A 22,421-nucleotide genomic window follows, 5' to 3' on the forward strand; every position below is an offset into this window, starting at 1 on the left:
TTGAGTTTATAATCTCAAAATAATGTAGATTCTCTTACCCAGGTCTTTGAAGAGGAATTTTTCATGATGTTTCAGCGCATAATAAAAGTCATTTTTCACTCTGTCTCCTCCAGAATGCAGTGCTTCAAACAGCTTTCTCATTTTGCCCTGGTTGGTTCCTTCTGCTCTGATCTCTAAATATGTTTCATCATGTATCATGTCTTTATTTTTTAACTCATCTGCTATTGCCATCACAACCTTAACCCTTTGAATAAGCGCTGCCCGGTTCCTATCCACAAACTGGGCCTCTGAAAAACAAATTATTAAATTAATCACAGTTTTACACAGTACTCAAACAAGCCAAAACATTTCAGATCAGAGTGACCAAATAGAGCCACCAGCAGAATGAAGTAGCTTGTGTTTAGTGACACATGAACATTCTAGAAAATTGCAGGAACAAGCAGCATCTGAGACTGGTGCCTACATCAGCCACGTCTCCAAACTTTACTTTCCACTGTCAATGAAAAATAATTTTCTGTCTAACCTAAATTGTTATGATCACTTACATTATATTTTTTGTTTGTTTTGTGTTGTTTTTAATTTAAACATCTTTAAAAACAAAACATTTATGTCAATTTACATACAAACTTAGTTGATCCCAATAGCTAAGGCACATTTGCTGAAAACATTTCTCCAAAACTATAAGGAAGCATGGATGACAGACAGACAGACAGATAGACAGACAGATAGATAGATAGATAGAGAGAGAGAGAGAGAGAGAGAGATGCAACCTTCGGATGGCTTCTGCTTCTCTTCTTCATGTTTGTTGTTGTTTATTTGTGAGGTTAACCTGTCAAACGAACACAGATAATCTATTAAGATTTTCAATGCTTTATTTTTGTCACATAAAAGTTGGGTTTCATTAAAAACAACAACAAGAACAACAACAGTGATTTAAGGTAAAGCATGATATAATTGGTCCAAGTTGCTGACCTGCTTGGCGATATAGACCTTAATACCTATTTTAGTGAAGCTGATGCTTAATAATATGATAATCATCTAGGACAGAGATATTTAAATTAGTTCTTATATCAGTTATATCTTACATTCTAGAACTAAACGGCAGCATTGCTGGCATCTTTTCCAAGATGAATGACATGATTTCATGATATGTAGCATAGCTTGGATAGCTGTCTAAATTAATTTGACTTTTGCAGTCACACCACTTGAATGCACTGTGTAACTCATATTATCCTGACTGCTTAAATTAGTATGTGTGATTTCAGAATATAGTTCCTCATGAATTATTTTATCTGCAATGCTCTTCACATTTTTAACCCTTTGAATGAGAGCTGATCTGTGTTCCTCATAATACTGAGCTTTATTAATCTCAGAATTCAGTTGTGGCTCAATTTGGACTTGCCTTTGAATTAACCTGTCGAATTTGGCTTTCCATATTGTGGAAATCCAAACGGATGTCTTGTCCTTCACTCTGACAAGATTCAAAGGTACATCACCATACTGACGTTGCATGATCTCGAAGAAGTTTGGATCAACATCTGTTCTAAATGAAATCCCCTCTTCAGGAAGCACAGAAGCACCAGGAACCTCAAGAATGTGCGCCGTTTTCATCTGAAATGGTCCGTTAGGTCTGGGATGAGAGATCCGATGATCAGATTTTTCATTCTGCTCAACATATTCTTTTGAACAAGTGTCATTCATTGGAAAAAAGTAGATATGAAGAATGAGAGGATCTTTACAGTGCATGTAGATAAGAAGGTCACAGTGTTCTTCCCACTGTGTGAACAGGCTTATAATTAGAGTTATAAGAGAGAAGGATGGTTGGAGTATTTTAGCATGATAACGGGTCAACTCTACAGATTGTAAAGATATTCCTTCATCTCTTTTGTTCAGGAGCTTCACAGTATCTGTGAGAGAGGGGTCAGACTCTGCTAAACAGGCGTAATGAGGCAGATGAGCCTCCTCCAGTTTCCCTGAGATCACGGTCACATCAATCACTGGACCAATTCGCTCACACTGAAGCCGCTCCAGCTCTGCACTGAGGAAACGTCCATCTACTGCACAGTACTGGAGAGTGACGTCACCAGAACAGACCCATCGCATTCTGGTCCTGCTGCACTCGAATCGACCCGCCTGAGTGCTGATCCTGAACTTTGACCCTCCTTCATCTGTACAGACTGACGGCTCCACCTGAACCCACTGATCACTATCAACAATGTGAACACAAGACTGACAGTGAAGATCCAGACCAGACTGTTCATAGTCAGAGATGTTCAGCCTAGAGAACAGAGATGATAATGATAAATGAGATGATGAATGTATAAATAAGAAAAATATAAAAACTTTTTTTGTAAAATTAAAATGATCTCACTCTTCCAGCTCCTCCAAAACCTTTGGTTTGAAGTGAATCTCCACTTTCTTATTACAGCTCTGACTCCAGTCCTCTTCTGTGCACTGGTCAGTGGGTTTACAGCACTTCCTCCTTAATAAACATGGAGGAAACCAGAATAAATAAAATTATGCAAAATATATCACCATTATGCTGGAGATTCTTTTTTAAGAGACCATGATATTGTTAGATGTGAACCACATTGGTGATTGTATTTCAAATTAAGCAATTGGGGACCGTAAAATGGAGAGTGGAATCTCATCCTTAACCTATAACAAGGAAAATTCACATTTATTTTACAAAAAAAACTTGATTAGCTTGATACCCTTTTAATGAAATAACAGATCAGAAATTATCAGATATCTGAAGATTCTTAACTTCTATCCTCATTAAGTAATTTATCATTTGTTTTGTGGTTTTAATCTAGTTAAAATGCATCTAGGCATTAGACTAAAAAAAAGCACATTGGGCACACATACCCTTCAATGGTCACAGTGCAGTGTGGATCCATCAGTGATTTTTGCAGTAACTCAAGTCCCTCTTTCAGCAGCAATCCAGTGACACTGACACTACAATATTAATGTTACATAAACATCAATAAGCAAAAAATCATAATAATGGGCTATTAATTTTTTGTACTGCTTTCATAGCAAAACTTTCAATTCTTTAACAAAATGACACATTCTGAAGAAAATAGCTGTCAGCGCTTCTTGAATATGGTGCAAAAGTTCCATAAAACCATCATAAAAATTGGTCCATATTTTGGCCTCTATATTGCAAATCATCTGAAGATATACAATAGCTTTGTGTGCGAGGAACAGACCAAAACTAAAGGTTGACGTGACTGCAGGGGTTCAACCTTAATGTTATGAAGCGATGAGAATACTTTTTGTGCGCAAAAACAAAAAATTAATGACTTTATTAAACAATTTCTTCTCTACCCTGTCAGTATTGGCTGGCTCCTGCATCAGGAGGATGTTGTTGAATAAAATCGTTATTTTTGTTTTGTTTTTGCACACAAAAAGTATTCTTGTCGCTTCATAACAGTAAGGTTGAACCACTGTAGTCACATCAACTTGTTTAATGATGTCTTTAGTACCTTTCTGGACCTTGAAAGTGGTGGTTAAATTGCTGTCAATGGAGGAGTCACATACCTCTTGGATTTCATCAAAAATATCTTAATTTGTGTTCTGAAGATGAACGAAAGTCTTGCAGGTGTGGAACGACATGAGGGTGAGTAATTAATGACAGAATTTTCATTTTTGGGTGAAATAACCCATTAAGCATCCAATAACTGTGTGGGACCACTGTGCCTGGTATCAGAGGACATGACAGAAATCACTTTCATGAACTAAAGCAAATGCTCTTACCTGAGCTCCTGTAGACTGGTGCAGGTCTGGACGAGGGAAATGATCCCAGAAGCCCAGCTCTCATTCAGACTGAACACCTTCAGATCCAACTTCTTCAAACCCACTGAGTGAAATGAAGACAGCAGCAAACTGATATGATCCTCAAGAGCTGAAGAGCTGCAAAAATTGCATGTGACCATTACATGTATGAATAACATTAAAGCTACTGATGAGATCATCAGCGTAATCGTAAAATTCTCATCTTACTCTTGTGCTAATTTTCCTGCATTGCTGATTCTCTGTAAGAAGAGTGTCCAGTCAGTGCTGGATATCTCTGAGTGTAAACATGTAAGACTGATGTTTAAGACTGCTGGAAATGATGCATGGACCCTTTTCACACTTCCGGGGTTCTCAGAAGCAGAAGTCATCATGGTTGGGTAAAGTTCTATAGCAGTAAAAGGGAGATGACAGCAAATATAATTGTTGTATTTGCATTTGCTCTAAAAGAAAAATCTAGGATAATGTTTCCACAACTTTACAACAGAGGGAAAAATTTTGACCCTCCCTCAGCAGTTGTAAACACCCTCACAGCAGTGTTATGGTAATAAGTTTTTTGTCATTTACTGCCAAGTAATATAACACAAAGTATTATATTATAAATGTGTATTTTTTTAAATTAAAATATTACTATTAAAAACTTTACTAGATTTGCGTTTTCGATAACTGTGAAAATAAGTCATCTCAGTCTGTGAAAAGGTTCTGTTCTTCTCTGAGGAGCTCAAAGTCAACCTGAAACAAAGAAAAACACAGATGAACATTTATTTAATGTTATTTAAGCACCACACTTACTATGAATTATATCTGTTTTCTACAACATACATTTTTCTATATAGGAATATATACTTATGCTATGAATTATTCTTGATAAGAAAGATTATAGTTTATGTGCAATATTTTCTTACAAGATTTCTCCAGGAGTGACTGACAGGTCAAGCGTCCATCTGGGACTCTCAGCGCTGTATTCATCCTCTTGAACTCTACCAAGTCATAGAACCAGATAACATTTCAACAATTCACTTAAATTCAATAATTTATTAGTTTTCTAAATATTTCAAATGGCTTTATTGGAATTAGGATGTTTGTTAAAATTACTTTAGTTTTTTCAAGAGTTTTGAATCAATCTGGATCAAATCTCCAACTTCTGGAAGGTTTTTCACTGACAACCTTGAAACAAAAACAAAAACAAAATTAATTTAGAAATTAAATCTTTTACTGAGTAATATATGATATAAATATGATAAATGGGTCAATGTCAAATAAGCATGTCCAAGATAAAGAAGAGGAGAAATCTATTTAAAATCTGGTTTAAACATTTTGTGCATAGAAATTTCATCTTTCTATTCGTTATGTTTTCACATGGTTTCAAAAATGTTGGCAAATTTTCTGATTTAATGACTCTAAAAATGTCAAGGAAAGGCAAAACATATTCTTGCAACTTGAGTACAATTGAGTGTGCATTTCGATACTGTATATCTACGTTTTTTTATTACTAATGTATGTTGTAATGTATAAATATTTTTACATTTCAGTGCTTTCTTTGCAAATGTTACAATTGTCATATTCATATTAAATTTAATATTTTCAATTCATAAATATGACATTTTAAAACAACTACAATCTAAACTAAGGGATGTCATCAGAGGCAAAATATCTGTCTCATATTTTAAGAAACCCACAGTTTTGTAGGTCTTGTATTATTATTATTATGTCTTGTCACTGACATAAAAGTAATTTAAGTAATAATATTCTGCATTTGTATTTTAGGAAGTTTCAATCAATAATTACATTTCAATCAACAAGTGTTTCTCCATGCATCACACTGACCTCAGGGTCTCACACATACAGAGTGCTGGCTGAAGAATCTTGAGTTTATCAGCTGTTAAATCACAGTACATGAGGTTCAGTTCTCTGATGTGTGGACAGCACTGAAGACAGTACAGCAGCACACAACAGTCTGTGCTCCTCAGGGAAATGTTAGACAGATCCATGGATACCCAATCTGCCAAAGTTCTCCTCATGAACACCTCATCATGGAGCTCATACAGACAGTGAAGAGCAAACAGTTCACATCCGTGCTGTTTTTTCATTGTCAAGATAATATCCTGTAAGTCTTTCTTCAGTTTGATTTTGTGAGGAACAGTCCACTTGATCTTTTCAAAGAGTGAGCTGTTCACCTTCTCATTTAAGAGGCCAAAGAGAAACATCATGACTGAAGGGATGGAATTTGATCTTCTTTCTGGAGATGGTACATCGATTATACCCTTATATTTCAGCTTGTTCAACAGTTCACTGACTTTTCCCCAGGACTCTTTTTCATCCAGTAAAACATAATAAAGACCTGTAAAAAACTCCTGAAAGGTTGGATGCATAAACCTGAACACTGGCTCCTGTCTGTTTATCTCTTTATCTTTACCCAAGAACAGACTAGTAGCGGGATCTAAGCCAGTGGCAGTCACACTCTTCTCTTCAAAAATACCTTCTCGCTTCTTCATCCCTTCCTCTGCCAGCTGACCCAGACTCCTCAGCATGGTGAGGACAGACTGACTCTGATCATGATGCTCCAGTAGAGTGGACACAAAGTGCACATATATGGAGGTGGTTGTCTTTAGTTCTGCCATCACATGCTCCCCACCTGTAAAGTGCTTCTTCAGACAAAAACAGATCATCCAACACAGCAAAGGCACAGAGCAGGTAGTCATGACGCCTTCATTTGTCTTCACACTCTCATATGTTTTATTAAAGAGTTGCTCATCCTGAAAGAACTTGTGGAAGTACTCCTGCACCCCTCTCTCAGAGAAGCCCACAATATCAGTGTAACGCTGAGGTCCCTCAATGAGATTCATCACAGTATCATCAGCTATAGATCTCATAGTTACAAGCATGAATGATTCTGGCAGCAAAACACCCCACAACAGACTCTTAAGAGTGTCCATAGGTGACGTTTTCTTGGATGGATTAGTGTGTAAAGCAACGAAATGAATGGGTGGATGAAATACATACTCATCCAATCCATCAATGAGGAAGAGGACTTTCTCTGGTGTTAACTGTAGTATCTGTGAGATGTGATCTGGTGTTAAACTGCAACTCCAGCTCAAGAGATCAATCAAGCTCATCTCCTCAGAAATACACTTCAGCTCTTCACACTTCAACAGAAAAACTACAGCAAAGTTTTCAGAGTAAAGTTCTCCAGAAGCCCAGTCCAACATGATCTTCTGTAACATGAAGGATTTACCTCTTCCAGAATCACCACTGAGAATCACAGTTTTCGGTGTGTTTCCATCACTGTCGGGACTGAACAGCTGGTCTATTCTGATGCTGTGATTCTTGTCATTTGATAACAGTTTATATGATGTATTTATTCCAGAAGCGTGAGCAGACTTCACATGTTCACGATAGTACTTCTCAATCTGCTCTTTGGTCTTCTGAATGATCACTGGTTCAGTGTAACGGGCAGCCAGTTCCACGCGTTCTTCAGATGGATGGTGATACTCTGTCACAAACTTAAATCTGTCAATGACTGAAGTCTTATACTGAAGAATCATGCCACTCCAATCTAAAAAAATAAAAAGTTGATTTTAATGGTTTAAAAAACACAACCACAGAACAGTACGTTCCAATAGTGTTTCAAAAGATTTCTGTTTCAAATAAATAATGTTTCTTGAACTTTCTATTCATCAAAACCCTTTCACACTTTCCATACTTTATTAAGGTCCCTTAATTGTACCGATGATTTAGTCCCTCGGGGTCAGATTGACCCCAAACTTTTACAGAGCGATTGCATAAGGAAATATACATTTTTTATATGATAAACTTTATATCATTTTTTTTTATTTACTTCTCATCTATACATTTATGCTGTTTTTGTGGATATATATATATATATATATATATATATTTTTTTTTTACCAATTTACTGCACAATTACTTAACCATGTCATAAATTGGCTCATGAAAATTTGATCTTTAATGAAAAAATCACTTTAATGATGAACTTAATTAAATCTAAATTGTATTTGGACATTGCTCTATGTGTTAGGGATAGAATACTACCATCTAGAGGTTTGTGGAAAAACTTTAGGAATTATAGTTAAAGAAAGAAAGTGCAATGACCACATATATCCAATAGAGGTCAATACTCAATAGGGACTCAATAGGGACTGTGGGTGTTTGTGTTTATGTGTGTGTATTTGTGTGAGATAGAATGTTTGTTCGACTTTGTATTTATGGTCAAGGACCAGACCTTTATTTACATGTATTTACATTTTTCATATTTAGGCCAGTTTTGTTGATTTTATTTGCCAATTTCTAAAAAATGCTCTCTGTTGCAGTCACACACACACACATGTGTGTGTTTGTATGTGTGTGTGTGTGTGTGTGTGTGTGTGTGTGTGTGTATGTGTGTGTGTGTGTATGAGTTAGAAAGTTCGTTTGACTTTATGTTTTACATGTAAAACACAAACCTTTATTTACCTTTATTTACATGTAAAATTTTTCAGATTTAAGCCAGTTTTTTTATTTTATTTGCCAATTTCTACAGAAATGCCCTCTGTTGCAGTCACACACGTGTGTGTGTGTGTGTCTGTGTGTGTTTATGTTTATGTGTGTGTATGTGTGTGTGTATGAGATAGAATGTTCGTTTCACTTTGTGTTTATGGTCAAGGACCAGACCTTTATTTACATGTAAAATTTTTCAGATTTAGGCCAGTTTTGTTGCCATTTATTTATTATTATTATATTTATTATTTGCCAGTTTCTATAAAAATGCTCTCTGTTGCAGTCACACACGTGTGTGTGTGTGTGTGTGTACTTTGTGTTTATGGTCTAGGACCAGACCTTTATGCAAATGTAGAACATTTCAGATTTATTCTGGATGTATTTTTTTTTATGTTTTTGACAAATAAAATGAAAAAAGTAGCTTTTTTCATTTTCCCATTCATTTTCAATGTGGGGTCAATCTGACCCTGAGGGTGATTTTTTTTTTTTTTTTTTTTTACACACCTTTAGAACAACCAAATCAAGCCCAGATTTTTTTGTGCACGTTTAGATTTAGATTATTTAGGAAAATTCACAGAGTTTCATGCCCTTGAGATGAAGGGAACACTTTTTAAAAACGGAAACTGTCAGCGGGGTCAGACTGACCCCAAGCACCCATCAAGGGTTAAAGGCCAGGGATAATGGTCACTGAAAATGGAGCTTTGCCATTACATAAAATATATATATTATATGTATACAGTATATACACCAATCAGGCATATTATATTGAATACAAATATATTGTATTCACATTTTTTACAAATGGCTTATCATAAAGCTTGCAAAATACCATTATGATATAGAAATGTCGGATATAATATAGAATTGAAACAAGAGGAAATAAGTTTGTTGGGAAGCATTGCAGAATTTAATTATGAGAGCCAACATCTGTCATGATCCTTGTCTGTGTTCCCTGTATCTCCTCTGTTTGTGCACCTCATGTTCCCCTGCTGCTCCCCTTGTTTGTTACCATGGACACTCATTGGACCACGCCCCCTTGTTAACTCGTTATCTTGATAAGCTTGTTTGTGTCTGTGTATATAGTATATACTATATAGTCCCTGTGTTTCACTCATTTGGTGTGAAGTTTTGTTTAGTGTTACTACTGTAATCCTGAGTGTTTTTTTGTTCCTCGTTTTTCCTGATTCCCTGCCTGTTTATTGGATTACTCTTTTGCCTTGCCCTCTTGTATCTGTTTGCTGGTGTTTGACGTCTGCCTGTACGACTACGCTCATCCTAATAAATCCAGTCACCGAGCCCGCTCCAGACTCTGAGCCCGCTTCAGTCACCAAGCCTGCGCCAGACTCAGCTCCAGTTGCAGAGCCCGCTCCACTCCACGAGCCCGCTCCATTCCACTATCCCACTTCATAATCCATTCCACTATCCCGCTTCAGAATCCACTCCAGGCCAAAGTGCAGACCCTCCCAAAGGAATTTCCGAGAATCTCTCTGAGGCATCCGAGCCGCCATGGCACCTAGAGTCCCTGGACCCGCACTGAAGACCTCCTTCCCAGCCTGCGCCACCCTGGCCGCTTGCTCCGCCCTGGCACCCTGCTAAGCTTCTGTTGGCAGGCCCTCTTCCACTCCATGGACCTGGCCCTCCACTCCGCCCCATTTTTCACCTCCACCCTGCCTCTCTGGATTTGGAGCATCTGGAAGCCACTCCTTAGGAGGGGGGCTATGTCATGATCCTTGTCTGTGTTCCCTGTGTCTCCTCTGTTTGTGCACCTCATGTTCCCCTGCTGCTCCCCTTGTTTGTTACCATGGACACTCATTGGACCACACCCCTTAATATAATATATAATATATAGTGTTTCACTCTATCGGTGCAAAGTTTTGTCTAGTGTTACTACTGCAATCCTGAGCGTTTCCTTGTTTCATGTTCCCTTGTTTTCTTGATTCCCTGCCTGTTTATTGGATTACTCTTGCCTTGCCCGCTTGTATCTGTTTGCTGGTGTTTGACCTCTGCCTGTACGACTACGTTCATCCTAATAAATCCTGCATTCAGATCCTCAGCCTTCGTGTCCCTGTGCAGTTCATGACATCTCTGTAGCCAGAATAAATAATGAAGATGAGAATGTTTAACTCATCTCTTGATATCAAATCTGGATGAAGTACCTTTTGGTAGGACACCTGAGCTATTGGTATTTGTGTTGTAAACATTTAAAAAATTAAAGAATGTTCTAACTTTATTGAAATCTAAAAATAAAAGTACCCCATCATCATCCTCCATTTCTTGTTTATACTCCAGCAAGTCCAGAACCAGTCGAATATTAATAAGTAAAGATCAGCCTAATGAAATCAGTTTGTGTCTCCCCAATAATTTTGAATAAATCAAGTTTCAAGTGATTATTATATATGTGGGTTAGTCATTTTATAGTCATTGTTTAGTAAAGTTATAGGTGGTAAGTTGTCCAGTCATTCCTGGTTTGGGAATAAGCATGATGAGGCCTTGTCTCATTGAACTAGGCAAAACCAGTTTTTAGTCATTTCCTGAAAACCTGCATTAAGAAATTCCCTTAATAAATCCCAAAAATTATGATAGAAGTTGGATGTAATACCATCTGGGCCAGGTGATTTATCTAATGACAGACACAACAGCAGAATCAAGCTCTTCAATTGTTAATTCTGCATTACATATAATTTCGAATTGTTCATCTATATGAGGGACATTTTTTTTTCAAAGAGGGAATAATATTGAAGAGAAGGATGAATATAAATCCTAAAAAAAGTTGGTGATTTCTTCAGCTATTAATTGTGTATTAGAACACCCCAAAGATTAAAGTTTTAACAGAGTTCCTTTTGCCATCCACTTAGCTCTTGATCTAATAAATGCCCCTTAATCTTGATCTATTATCCTCTGTTTAACTTAATTTGATAGAATATTCATTTATTTCTTTAATAACAGAGGTCTCTTCTAAAATATAAGATTTATCAAGCTGTTTACTATAAAAAAAATAAAAAATAGATATTTGGAGAAGTTTGTATTTAAAGAATTCCTATTTACTTGTCCAGGAAACCAAGCTGTCATAATCACCTGATGGAGTGCCCTTGACTACCACCAGAGGGCACGCTACCCTGGACATTAATCACTCTTAGGACTCCAATTCCCATAACCCTTTGTTGTCTATTATGTTGTTAGTGTCTGTCTATTTATACACAGTTTGGTTCTGTCTGTGTTATCAAGTTTTTGCTGATTGTTACCCTGCGCATATGAGCATTCTGGCTTCTTGTTTTTCTGTTTGGATTTTTGTCTTGTTTGGACTGATTTGTATGGATTTTGACCCTTGCTTGGCTGTAACTACGAGTTTGGATTTCCCTTAAATAAACTGCACTTGGATCTTTACATGCAAGTCTCAAAGCACCGTGACAAAAAACTGACCACGCTAGGTCGAGCAGTATGGTTATCCGGATCCATGGGCATAGGTTTGGTCTCAGCTTTGGTGGAATTCTTTTGTTGTAAGATACCAGTGATTTAATGGTGATTTCCTTTTTTATTAAAATACACACGTAACACAGTATGCATTCAACACATCATGTTTATATTTCAGAGCCATTTTTAAATATGAAGGAGACATGGTTTTGTGGATTAATGTGTTGAAATTTATGTTAATCTATGTGTTAGTTTGTCTGTATGAGACTAGCAGTAAGCTAGATCAACATTAGAATAAAATACAGATCATATTCTAACATTTTATCATTGTTGAACTATATAATATTGATTAGTATAACAAAAATAAAAAATAGTGCATTAGAATAAACTGGGAAGGGTCATAACACTTGCATATTGTTGTCCTAGATTTACTGCTTCTATTGTTCTCAATTGTAAGTCGCTTTGAATAAAAGTGTCTGCTAAATGAATAAATGTAATTGTAAATCTGTTGTGGTTTGATGCTGTCTTTCCTGCATACAAAATGGTTAATTAATTTTGTAGTCTATCCTATGGCTAGCAAGTTTAACCCTCCTACCAGGTAGTGTTATTGGATATTATCAATTAAATAATGATTCATTATATTTGAATAACCAACAGTGTTAACTTTTGCCTTTTTAACATTGCCAACACGTTTTTCCAGCACATGTGTCTAGCAATGTCAGTTCTTCATTAAACTGTGGGTGGTTTCCCTTTTATTTCTCTGCATGTAGGATAGGCTACACTCACAAATACATTACATAAACAGAATGTAGGAAATGAAAAATGTCTCAGATCCACCGTTTATGTTGACTGCAAGATTCAGTTAAGTTAAGGTACAGGCTAATTGACATTCAGTTACTTGCTAACGTAGCATTCTATCATCCTGGGTAACACATACTATCACCAGTTAATACTATTTTCCACAGAATCTGCATTTGAAAGCCTGGTCAGTCACTACTGCTAGTTTATTGTGTGGCTAGCTAGTTATTTTGCCTACTTACACTCTGACTCTGCTTTATGAAAAAGCTTCTTATGTCCCCTTTCTTCTTCTTGGGTGGGATCTACAAAGTACAAAAAGGGGCAAAAAAATGGAATATTAAAATGTTTTTACTCTGGCCTTTGTATGTGGCAGAGAGACAGCCCTGGTAACTTACCGTCGGCTTCCTCAACATGCGCGTGCACACACACACACACACCACCCGCTCGCTCGCTCGCTGCTAGTGCAAGCACAAAAGTAGTCCCGGCCCGCGCGTGTAGCCTGTCAGATACCCCGCCGCCAATCAAAATACGGCGTTTCTTGTACTGTCGTCGTCCTGGCTGTTAGAATCGATCCAAATAGCAGTGCAAAAATCCAAATAGCAGTTCAAAGGAGCTTGCTAAATATTGGTGGGGACAAATTTGTCATCTCAAAATATTGATAGGGACTAGTACCTAGCGTCCCCCCCTAAACCTACGCCCATGTCCGGATCGTTCCCCCAGCTTCTAAGCTTGAATGGAGGGCACGTCTTAAACTTGACGGCCCTACGCCAGCAGAGCATGGAGGTGGGTGAATTAGCTCAATCTTTTTGCAGTGGGGTTGAAGCGGAAGGACTCCAGGCTACAGCCTGTGAGTCCACTCCAGAACTCTCAGCCGAGATGGCTGCCACGCCTGAGCTTTCGGCCACAGCCATTTGGTGTGTGTGGGCTGCGCACACGTCAGCTCCAGCCCATAAGCCCACTCCAGTCCATGAGTTTACTCCAGAGTTTGCCTCTGTGCCTTGTGATCTATGAACTCCCTGTCTGCCTTGATACGACCATGGAAGTCATCTCTGAGTGCTCTGTCTGCCCTGATATGACCACAGAGCTGGTTCCTGAGTTTCCTGTTTGCCTCGACACGACCATAGAGGTCATTCCTGAACTGTCTGTCTGCCTTAATACAGCCAGAGAGATCATTCTAAACAGTGCCTTAGAGGGGGTTCCTGAGCTCCCTGACTGTCCCGTTATAGCCCTAGTGGCCAGCACTAACTTTTCTGTGCCTTTGACTGCCACCAGAGGGCAGTCTACTCTGGACATTAAAGGATTAGTTCACTTTTAAATAAACTTTTCCTGATAATTTACTCACCCCCATGTCATCCAATATGTCCATGTCTTTCTTTCTTCAGTCGAAAAGAAATTAAAGTTTTTGATGAAAACATTCCAGGATTTTTCTCCATATAGTAGACTTGAATGGGCACCAAACAGTTGAAGGTCAAAATTAGTTTCACTGCAGCTTCAAATTGTTCAACACGATCCCAGATGAGAAATAAGGGTCTTATCTAGAGAAACCATCGCTCATTGTTTAAACTAAGTTTAAAGTCAAAGTTTAAACTAATTGTTATATACTATTGAACTAGCATATTGCATATAAAAATTAGTTCAAACTTTGACCTGTGGAGGGCAGCATTACTCTTAGCAGTGTCTACACTGCTAGAATTCAAATAGAGAAGAAGAAGAAGAGAGCTAGTTCAAGGTGAGCATTTAAGGTTAAAACTTATATAATTTTCCATTTTTTTCAGAAAATGAGCAATGGTTTCACTAGATAAGACCCTTATTTCTCATCTGGGATCATGTTGAACAATTTGAAGCTGCAGTGAAACTAATTTTGAAGAAATTAAATATCCTGGAAACCTAAGAAAAATCCTGGAATGTTTTCATCAAAAACTTTAATTTCTTTTCGACTGAAGAAAGAAAGACATGAACATTTTGGATGACATGGGGGTGAGTAAATTATCAAGAAAAGTTTATTTAAAAGTGAACTAATCCTTTAATCACTCTTAGGACTCCAATTCCCATAGCCCTTTGTTCTGGACTCAACAGCTGTGTGCAATGACAAGATGATTCTATTATGATGTTAGTGTCTTTATATTTATACGCAGTTTGGTTGTCTGTGTTAACAAGTTTTTGCTGAATGTTACCCTGCAAATCTGAGCAATTTGACTTCTTGTTTCTCTGTTTGTTTGTTTGTTTTTTGTCTTGTTTCTTGTTTGTATGGATTTTGACCCTTGCCTGGCTGTAATTGGGAGTTTGGATTTCCCTTAAATAAACTGCACTTGGATATTTACTTGCAAGTCTCGGAGCACCGTGACAGCTATTATCATTAACAATTTTTGAAACAATATCTTTAACCAATTTTACAATCTTCATTTCCAAAAAGGTTAGACTTAAACATTTTATTTTTTTTTTATGATTCATCAAACACGATTGAACTGGTCTGTAAGGGGAGCTGATACTAGTATCAGTTGATACTAGATATAGTTTGATAAAGCAAAAAATGAGAAATTAACCAGAAGTCAATTCAGGACTTGCTAGAGACGTCAGGTTTAAACCAAGATAACTGTCTTAGATAGGGTGTTGACTCACGCCAGGGATCTAATTAACCTTTATTACACTTTCGTAATAATAAGTGAAGTTCACAACGTAATTTCAGGAGGAGTGAACCCATCTAATCTTTCAATTAGTGAAATTCAAACATAATTTCAAGAGGAGGGAACCCTAATCTTTCAATTAATGACCAGAGCATATAAGCAGCTACTCACCCTGCTCTGGCATCAGTTGTTTCGATATCCCTCCACCTCCCCAACTCCACCACATAACTTAGGCATCTCATCTCATCTATCATACTTCTCTTCCAGGCACTAGTAGTCCCTGGGGGGTATATCCAAGCTCGAGTTGAAGCTGCTTCCTCGAGCCCCTCCACAGCGGACAGTAAGCCAAATACGCTTAACCTTATTAGCTTAAAGATTTCATGAGGAAACAAACTCGTGAATGAATTATAATAATGGACATTATATTTACTTGGTGACCTATCTAACCACTCATCATACACCATATTAAAGTCACCCCCCAATATAACAAGATCAGTAGCATATTTTGTTTCTTCAAAAATTTCTTGAATGCAAAATAACCAATGTCTATCCAATGTTTCCCAGGAAAATTGTGCAACTATGGCATCATGGCATAACTCACTAAGTTAAAATTGGTTCACCCCACTGTTTAGACCAAAAAGTACAATCACTGTCTCTGTATCTCTGCATGGTGAACTGAACAATCATTTGACAGTGTCTTCCACTCTCCTTTATCCCAATCCGGTGAACTGAGTCAAAGACATCTTCCAGTTTCTGTGCCAGATGTGGGCTATGGTACCCAGAAGTTCACCCACCTCTATCCATGCATCCTCGTCAGCATGTTCTTTCATCCCTTTAATACAAAGATTCAATCTCTGCTTATAATGCTCAAGCTCTGACAATTTCAACCTTAACTCCTTATTAGACTTAATGAGAACTGCTAATTGCTTTTCAAAGATGATATTTTTGCTTCTATTCCATAATCTCTGCAGCATTAAACTCCACTGATTTGGAGATGGTCACAATCATAATGCTGTTTTGATTAATTGAAAATTAACATCTGCAGTGTCCCAACATACGTGCGTTGACGAACGCAGAAGTGCAGAGGAGAGAAGAGGAGCTTGAGTTTGTTGCCCAGCCCTATTTGTTTGAACCGCAAGAGGTGTCTACTCTCACCTAAGCTTACGCTACTCCTAAATCCTATTCCGGAATGGCAGAAGAGCAGCCGTTAACGGATGCCAGTGATTGTAATTTATAAAGTTATAAATATGGATATTTTTCTAACAAAAATGCATGACTTCACTTCAGAAGTCCTTTATTAACCCCCTTGAGTAATTTTGATTACTGTTATGATGGATGGATGGATGAGCTTTATCGGCTTTAAAATCTAGGGTACCATTCACTCCTATTATAAAGCTTGGAAGATCCAGGATATTTTTTTATATAACTCTGATGGTGTTTGGCTGAAAGAAGATAGTCATATACACCTAGGATGGCTTGTGGGCAAGTAAATTATGGAAGAATTTTCATTTTGGGGTAAACTAACCCTTTACAATAGCATAACAAAATGATAAAATCGCTGTTATGTCTGGCTGCCAAGGTGTCACTACACTGTAAAAAATGACTGTGATTTTAACAGTAAAAGACTGTAAAAATGCTGCGGTGAAAAACTGTCAATTGGTTTACAGAAAGTTCCCGTACTATATACGGTGAATAACTGTAATAGATCTAACGGTACATTTAATGTAATTTTACGGTAAAATACCGTTAAATTTACAGTTTTTGGAAGTGAAAAATAACAATTCATTGTAAAAATTTACAGTGAAAAACCGTAAATTGACATTCCCACAATTCCCTGCGTGACACTTCACATTTGATATATTTTCGTTGAAATAACTTCTTAGTATTTCTCATTTTTTCCTAATCAGTTATGTACATTAGGGTTTTATGTTACACCTAATGTTGTTAAATTAATGTTTATTGCATTTTTAAAATGTCATGTGTGTTACCATGATGGTGTTTAGTGTGTGTGTGAATGACACTGTGTGCACCTTCTATATGTTAGTGCTGTCCTCCTTAGCTTGTGATGAATTTTGATTCATCATGTGACTCTCATCACCACTGTGTTTGGTGATTGTCAGTGTATTATAAAGGTACAAAACAGATATTAGTACTTCATTAGGTTGGTAAATTAACATTAATATCAGTTAATGAAATATGTTATTTTACCGTAAATTTAACAGATTTTTTTTTTACGTTGCTACCGTATTTTTTACGGTAAAATTCTGGTAACCACAGCTGCCGGTTTTTTACCGTAAATTTTACTGGGATTTTTTTTACAGTGTAGAGTTTATAGGCCCCTATTAAAGGGGGGCCTTTTCTGACCCTTACATTCCCAACCTACCCCTCCATCCCCCTTTAGTACTGGGGAATGAGGATCAAGGAGTATGTGTTTCTTTCCTGACATCCTTTAGTGACACATGATCATTCTAGTAAATTTGAGTAATTGTTGTCTTCAAGCAACCATAAAACATAAAAGGATGACCACTTCTATTACATGTTTTTACACAACAAAATTACTTTCACAAAATGTTAAAGAAATAATGTTTACTAATTTTAATTGATTAAGGTAAACAAATACCCAAATATTTTTTTTAGCATTAATTATATACACATGTATCATCTGTACCTTTTTTTGACTTGTGCTTCTTTCCTTCATGGTTGTACTTGCTTCTTTCTGTGGACAACCTGCCAAGCCCACAAATTTGGTTAAAGTTTAATATATTTGCAGCTTTACCACAATTTGGTGCATGTGTTAAAAAAAAAAAAAAAACAGAAATAGCACTGTGTTATTTTTTGTAATGTCAAAATTCAGATAACAAAGTGCCTAAACCAGGGGTTTTCAAACCTGTCCAGGAGGACCCCCAGCCCTGCACATTCCCCCTTTTTTGACACATTCTCATTACTTTTTTGGACACTCTCCCTTATTTGTTATTTGTTGTCCTTATCAGGTGTGTTAGATGAGGAAGACGTACAAAATGTCTGGGGGTCCTCCAGGACAGGTTTGATAACCCCTGGCCTAAACCATAAATGTACCCAAGTCATGTCAAACTGGACGATACAAAATTAATTTATGACATGAGAATACAGAAATAAAGCCTGGACAGAATGTTTTATATATTCTCCTTATTAAATGATTTTATCTGACAACACATATTTTGCAGCAGTTTTATAAGATTAAGTGGTTACTGTTTGAGTGTTTTCTTTACCTTATAAGTCCCCCTGTAGTCAGCAATTTTATCCCTTAAAACTCATGTTTGATCACCAAAATTACATATTTAAATTACGTTAAATTAAATTACGTTTTTTTTTTTCCTGTGAACAAAAGGTAACACTTTACTTGAAGAGGTGTGCATAAGACTGACATGACACCTTCATAATCGTGACATGACACAGGTCATGAATATGAAGGAGGTTTTATGCATGTTTATGACAGCTGTCATTAAATGTCATTCGCTCAATTATGTCATTTTTAATGCAAAGATGACATTGTTTGAGATGTCTTTGTTATGACAACTTGACATTAAACCAATGCATCATAACCTGTCAGTGTCTTTGTCATGACAACTTGACATTGCCAAGACATCATAACCTGTCATAAACATGACAGCATATTAATTATCAAACTTAAAAAACTACTTAGCTTTATGGGTTAACATTACATTACATTATTTTGATAACACTTCAGTATAGAGAACACATATATAAACGATTAACTATGACTTTTCCCTCAATAAACTCCTAATTTACTGCTTCTAAATATAGTTTTTAAGTTCAGGTATTGGGTAGGATTAAGAATTTAGAATAAGGTCATGCAGAATAAGGCATTAATATGTGCTTAATAATTACTAATAAATAGTCAATATTCTAGTAATATGCATGCTAATGGTAATAAGTTAAAAGACCCTAAAATAAAGTGTTACCATTATTTTATAACAGTGTCATCTTTTTTAAGAAATTTGAAATTGTCTATTATCTGACCTTCTGTTGGAGGAAACTTAAAAAACAAACATGAAATGAAAAATATTCATGACGTTGTTATAGAATTATTTGTCAGAGTATTGTCACTTAATGACATTTTAATGACAAGTTCAATTTGTACCACTGTAGTTGAGGTCAAGATAAATATTCATGACACTATTATAATGGCCTGATGACAGCCAATGTCAAAACCAACCACATGACAGTTTAATGTAATGTTAACCCCTAAAGCTAAATGATGTCAAGTTGTCATGACAAAGACAGTGACAGGTTATGATGTATTGGTTTATTTCAAGTTGTCATAACTCGGACATCTCAAACAATGTCATCTTTGCATTAAAAATGACATAATTGAGCAAATGACATTTAATGACAGCTGTCATAAACATGCATAAAACCTCCTTCATATTCATGACCTGTGTCATGTCATGATTATGAAGGTGTCATGTTAGTCTTATGCACACCCCTTCAAGTAAAGTGTTATCGAACAAAAAATCGTAATGCCTTACAATAGCTTGAATGTAACTCTACACCCTTGCCTCAATATATACGGATATATGAATATGTTAACTCCACTCCATTCACTCGCACGAGCTTTGATGAGATCCACTCGGTCAACTTACTGAGGTAATTGCTGGACAATGATATCACTTTTTAAAACATCGGACACATAATGGTAATTAATATGATTAGCATTTTGCTATGTTTGCAATGTTAGCTTTGACTATGTTATCAAACAGCTAATGTGTTGCAAATGTTACACAAAAAAATGTTCACATTCATGAGACAGCTGCCTTCGAACAGTCAGTATCCTTAGAAACACTTTGAACAACTCAGAACATCAGTGGAGAAAGGAATGTAGTTCATCATAACATCGTAATATGCATAATACACCCGCCATAATGCTAAATCTACCCGATTTTTCAAATCAACAGAAAAATATACCGGAATAACCTTCTTTTGAGACGCCCTTGCGCGATCAGTTATGCTAAAGCCCGCTGGCACATTGACATGATTGGTTACAAGGTAGTTTGTGACGTCAGAAACACCAGCGTCAGAAACCAGTTTACTGCAGTTTTGTAGAGAAAATACTCAGCAATGGTGTTGACTTATGAATTTGCATATGGTTAAAAAACACCAAACAGACATATAAACAACATTAAAAACTTGATTTTCATCACAGGGGGACTTTAAATTATGAATTTAGTTTTCAAAAATACTGCCTATATTTTTCAATTACAGTTTTTTACAATCGCTAGGACCCATTGCTCAATCACTTTTTTTTTTTAAATTCTTCACACAGTAGGCACAACAGAAATTGTGGATCATTTATCACTGCTTTGGCACAAAATGCATTCAATGAATACATCTTTCAAATTACATTCTTTTCTCACTTGGCCAAAACTGTTTAATTGCAGGACATTTTGCACATGCTTAAATACTGTTTTCAAAACTTTTAAACTTAAGTTCAAAACAATAAAATAATATAAAACGTCTCAGGTTACGTATGTAACCATAGTTCCCTGAGAACAGGGAACGAGACTCTGCATTTGATCACGCTATGGGGAGAGAACGTCACTCGTGACAGGTGTTCGAAATGCCAAGAATCACAACACTCCAATCCTATTGGCCGGCGACAGCCTATGACATCATTACGGTGTGAACCGTGACGTATAAAGGGAGCGCCTGAGGAAGCAGTCAACACCTACTCGTCTTTGAGAGACTGTTCAGTAGGCAGCCCGAAGCATGGCAGGGCAACGCAGAGTCTCGTTCTCTGTTCTCAGGGAACTATGGTTACATAGGAAACTCAACTCTGCGTTTGATCACGCTATGGGGAATGATATATCCAGCCACCAAGGAGGCCATACTAATCTAGCAAAAGCCAAACATAGTCTGGGCCAGCCCTGTCTGATACACAGAATCTCCAAAGCGCATTCTTCAATGAAGAGAGCAGATAAGAGCAACTGCGAAAGAGCAGTAAGGGACTCAAACCCACGCGCAGAGATGGGCATCCTGGAGAGTGGAACTCAGCTGAGCGTTATAAACCCTCGTATTGAGGGGATTATAATCCACTCGTCCTAGGATCTACTCAGCGTCTGATAAAAGCACTGAGGAGGCTGTGCGCTAGAAAAACCCTGGTACAGGGGAGCACAAACCAGCCTAGGGCTATTCTGAAAGGGAGACTTCATAGAAGATAGAAATCTACAACCAATGACCAGCTTAAGCCGAGTTCAGACTGCACGATTTTAGCCCCGATTTTGGCTCGCCGACAGGTTTTGAGAAATAGCCGACAAATGCCCGAAATCACAGGCAAATCGGTGCTCGTTCACGCGAGTGACAATCACACAGTGTGAATGAGCAAAGACGTGATCTGAGAGAATCGTGAGATATTTGGCATGCTAAATATCTGGACCTGTCGGCGATTCAAAATCCTGCAGTGTGAAAAGTGTTCTGACTGAAAACTACATCGGCAATGACCGACAGCCAATGAGAGAGCGAGATACAGAGCAGCGGGGAGTTCGGGGAGGAGTTATAGACCACAATATCAGCAAGCATGGCTTCGTTTCAGATAAACATTACAATTTTATCATACAGAAGCAAAGCACAAACATTTGCTTGACCATCACAGCAGCACATTGAAAAGTTATGTATTTTGCCCCAACTGTCGTTGCAGAACACACAATCCTTGTTCTTCGCGTCTCCCCAAACATTTCCTTCTCCATATTCTTCTTTTCTTTATGTTGTTTTCGCTGCAAATCAGCGCACAGGCAATTTGTATTTCAAGCTTCTTGCAGGCTACTATTTTTAATAATAATCCCACCGTGTGTCTCAATCAGCTCCCTAGATCAGCAGTCAGGGCACTGATCAGGGTATCAGCCACATTCGCTTTCATTATATACTGATTCACGACCTAGGGAGCTAGGGAGCTGATTGAGACACAGGGCCAGTCTCACGTGAGAACTCTGGTCTTGCGCGCGTTGTTTCCTTGTCACATCTCGCGTGTGTTTGGTTGTGAAACGTAGTTTGCGTGCCAGACAGAGTTGTCGGCGATTCTTCCTATTGTAAAGTCATGCAGTGTGAAACCTTCTGTCGCCGATCCATCGTGCAGTATGAACATAGCAGCGACTGAATGCTGGCCAAGATAGTCATGCAGTGTGAAAAGAACAGTGACCCGACTACTTTGAAAATCGTGCAGTCTGAACTCGGCATTAGGGAGCTAAGCACAATTACGCAGTCAACCCAAAGGGAAGTACAAAGCTCAACCTAACAGACAGA

At 37.4% G+C, this 22,421-nt stretch overlaps 1 protein-coding gene across 1 annotated transcript in view; it reads right to left on the minus strand.

Moving 5' to 3' along the window:
• The window catches only part of LOC125251176, an 89,028-nt gene that overhangs the window by 3,333 nt on the left and 63,274 nt on the right, over positions 1-22,421 (minus strand). Inside the window, 12 exon segments of the mRNA XM_048164125.1 lie at positions 39-287; positions 771-829; positions 1,403-2,278; positions 2,372-2,482; positions 2,869-2,958; positions 3,760-3,915; positions 4,006-4,183; positions 4,442-4,527; positions 4,701-4,775; positions 4,891-4,962; positions 5,623-7,351; positions 17,794-17,852. Of these exon segments, the coding sequence (XP_048020082.1) occupies positions 39-287; positions 771-829; positions 1,403-2,278; positions 2,372-2,482; positions 2,869-2,958; positions 3,760-3,915; positions 4,006-4,183; positions 4,442-4,527; positions 4,701-4,775; positions 4,891-4,962; positions 5,623-7,351; positions 17,794-17,852 (3,740 nt within the window).

This window comes from Megalobrama amblycephala, linkage group LG17 (genome assembly GCF_018812025.1).
Source record: "Megalobrama amblycephala isolate DHTTF-2021 linkage group LG17, ASM1881202v1, whole genome shotgun sequence".
Classification (NCBI taxonomy): domain Eukaryota; kingdom Metazoa; phylum Chordata; class Actinopteri; order Cypriniformes; family Xenocyprididae; genus Megalobrama; species Megalobrama amblycephala.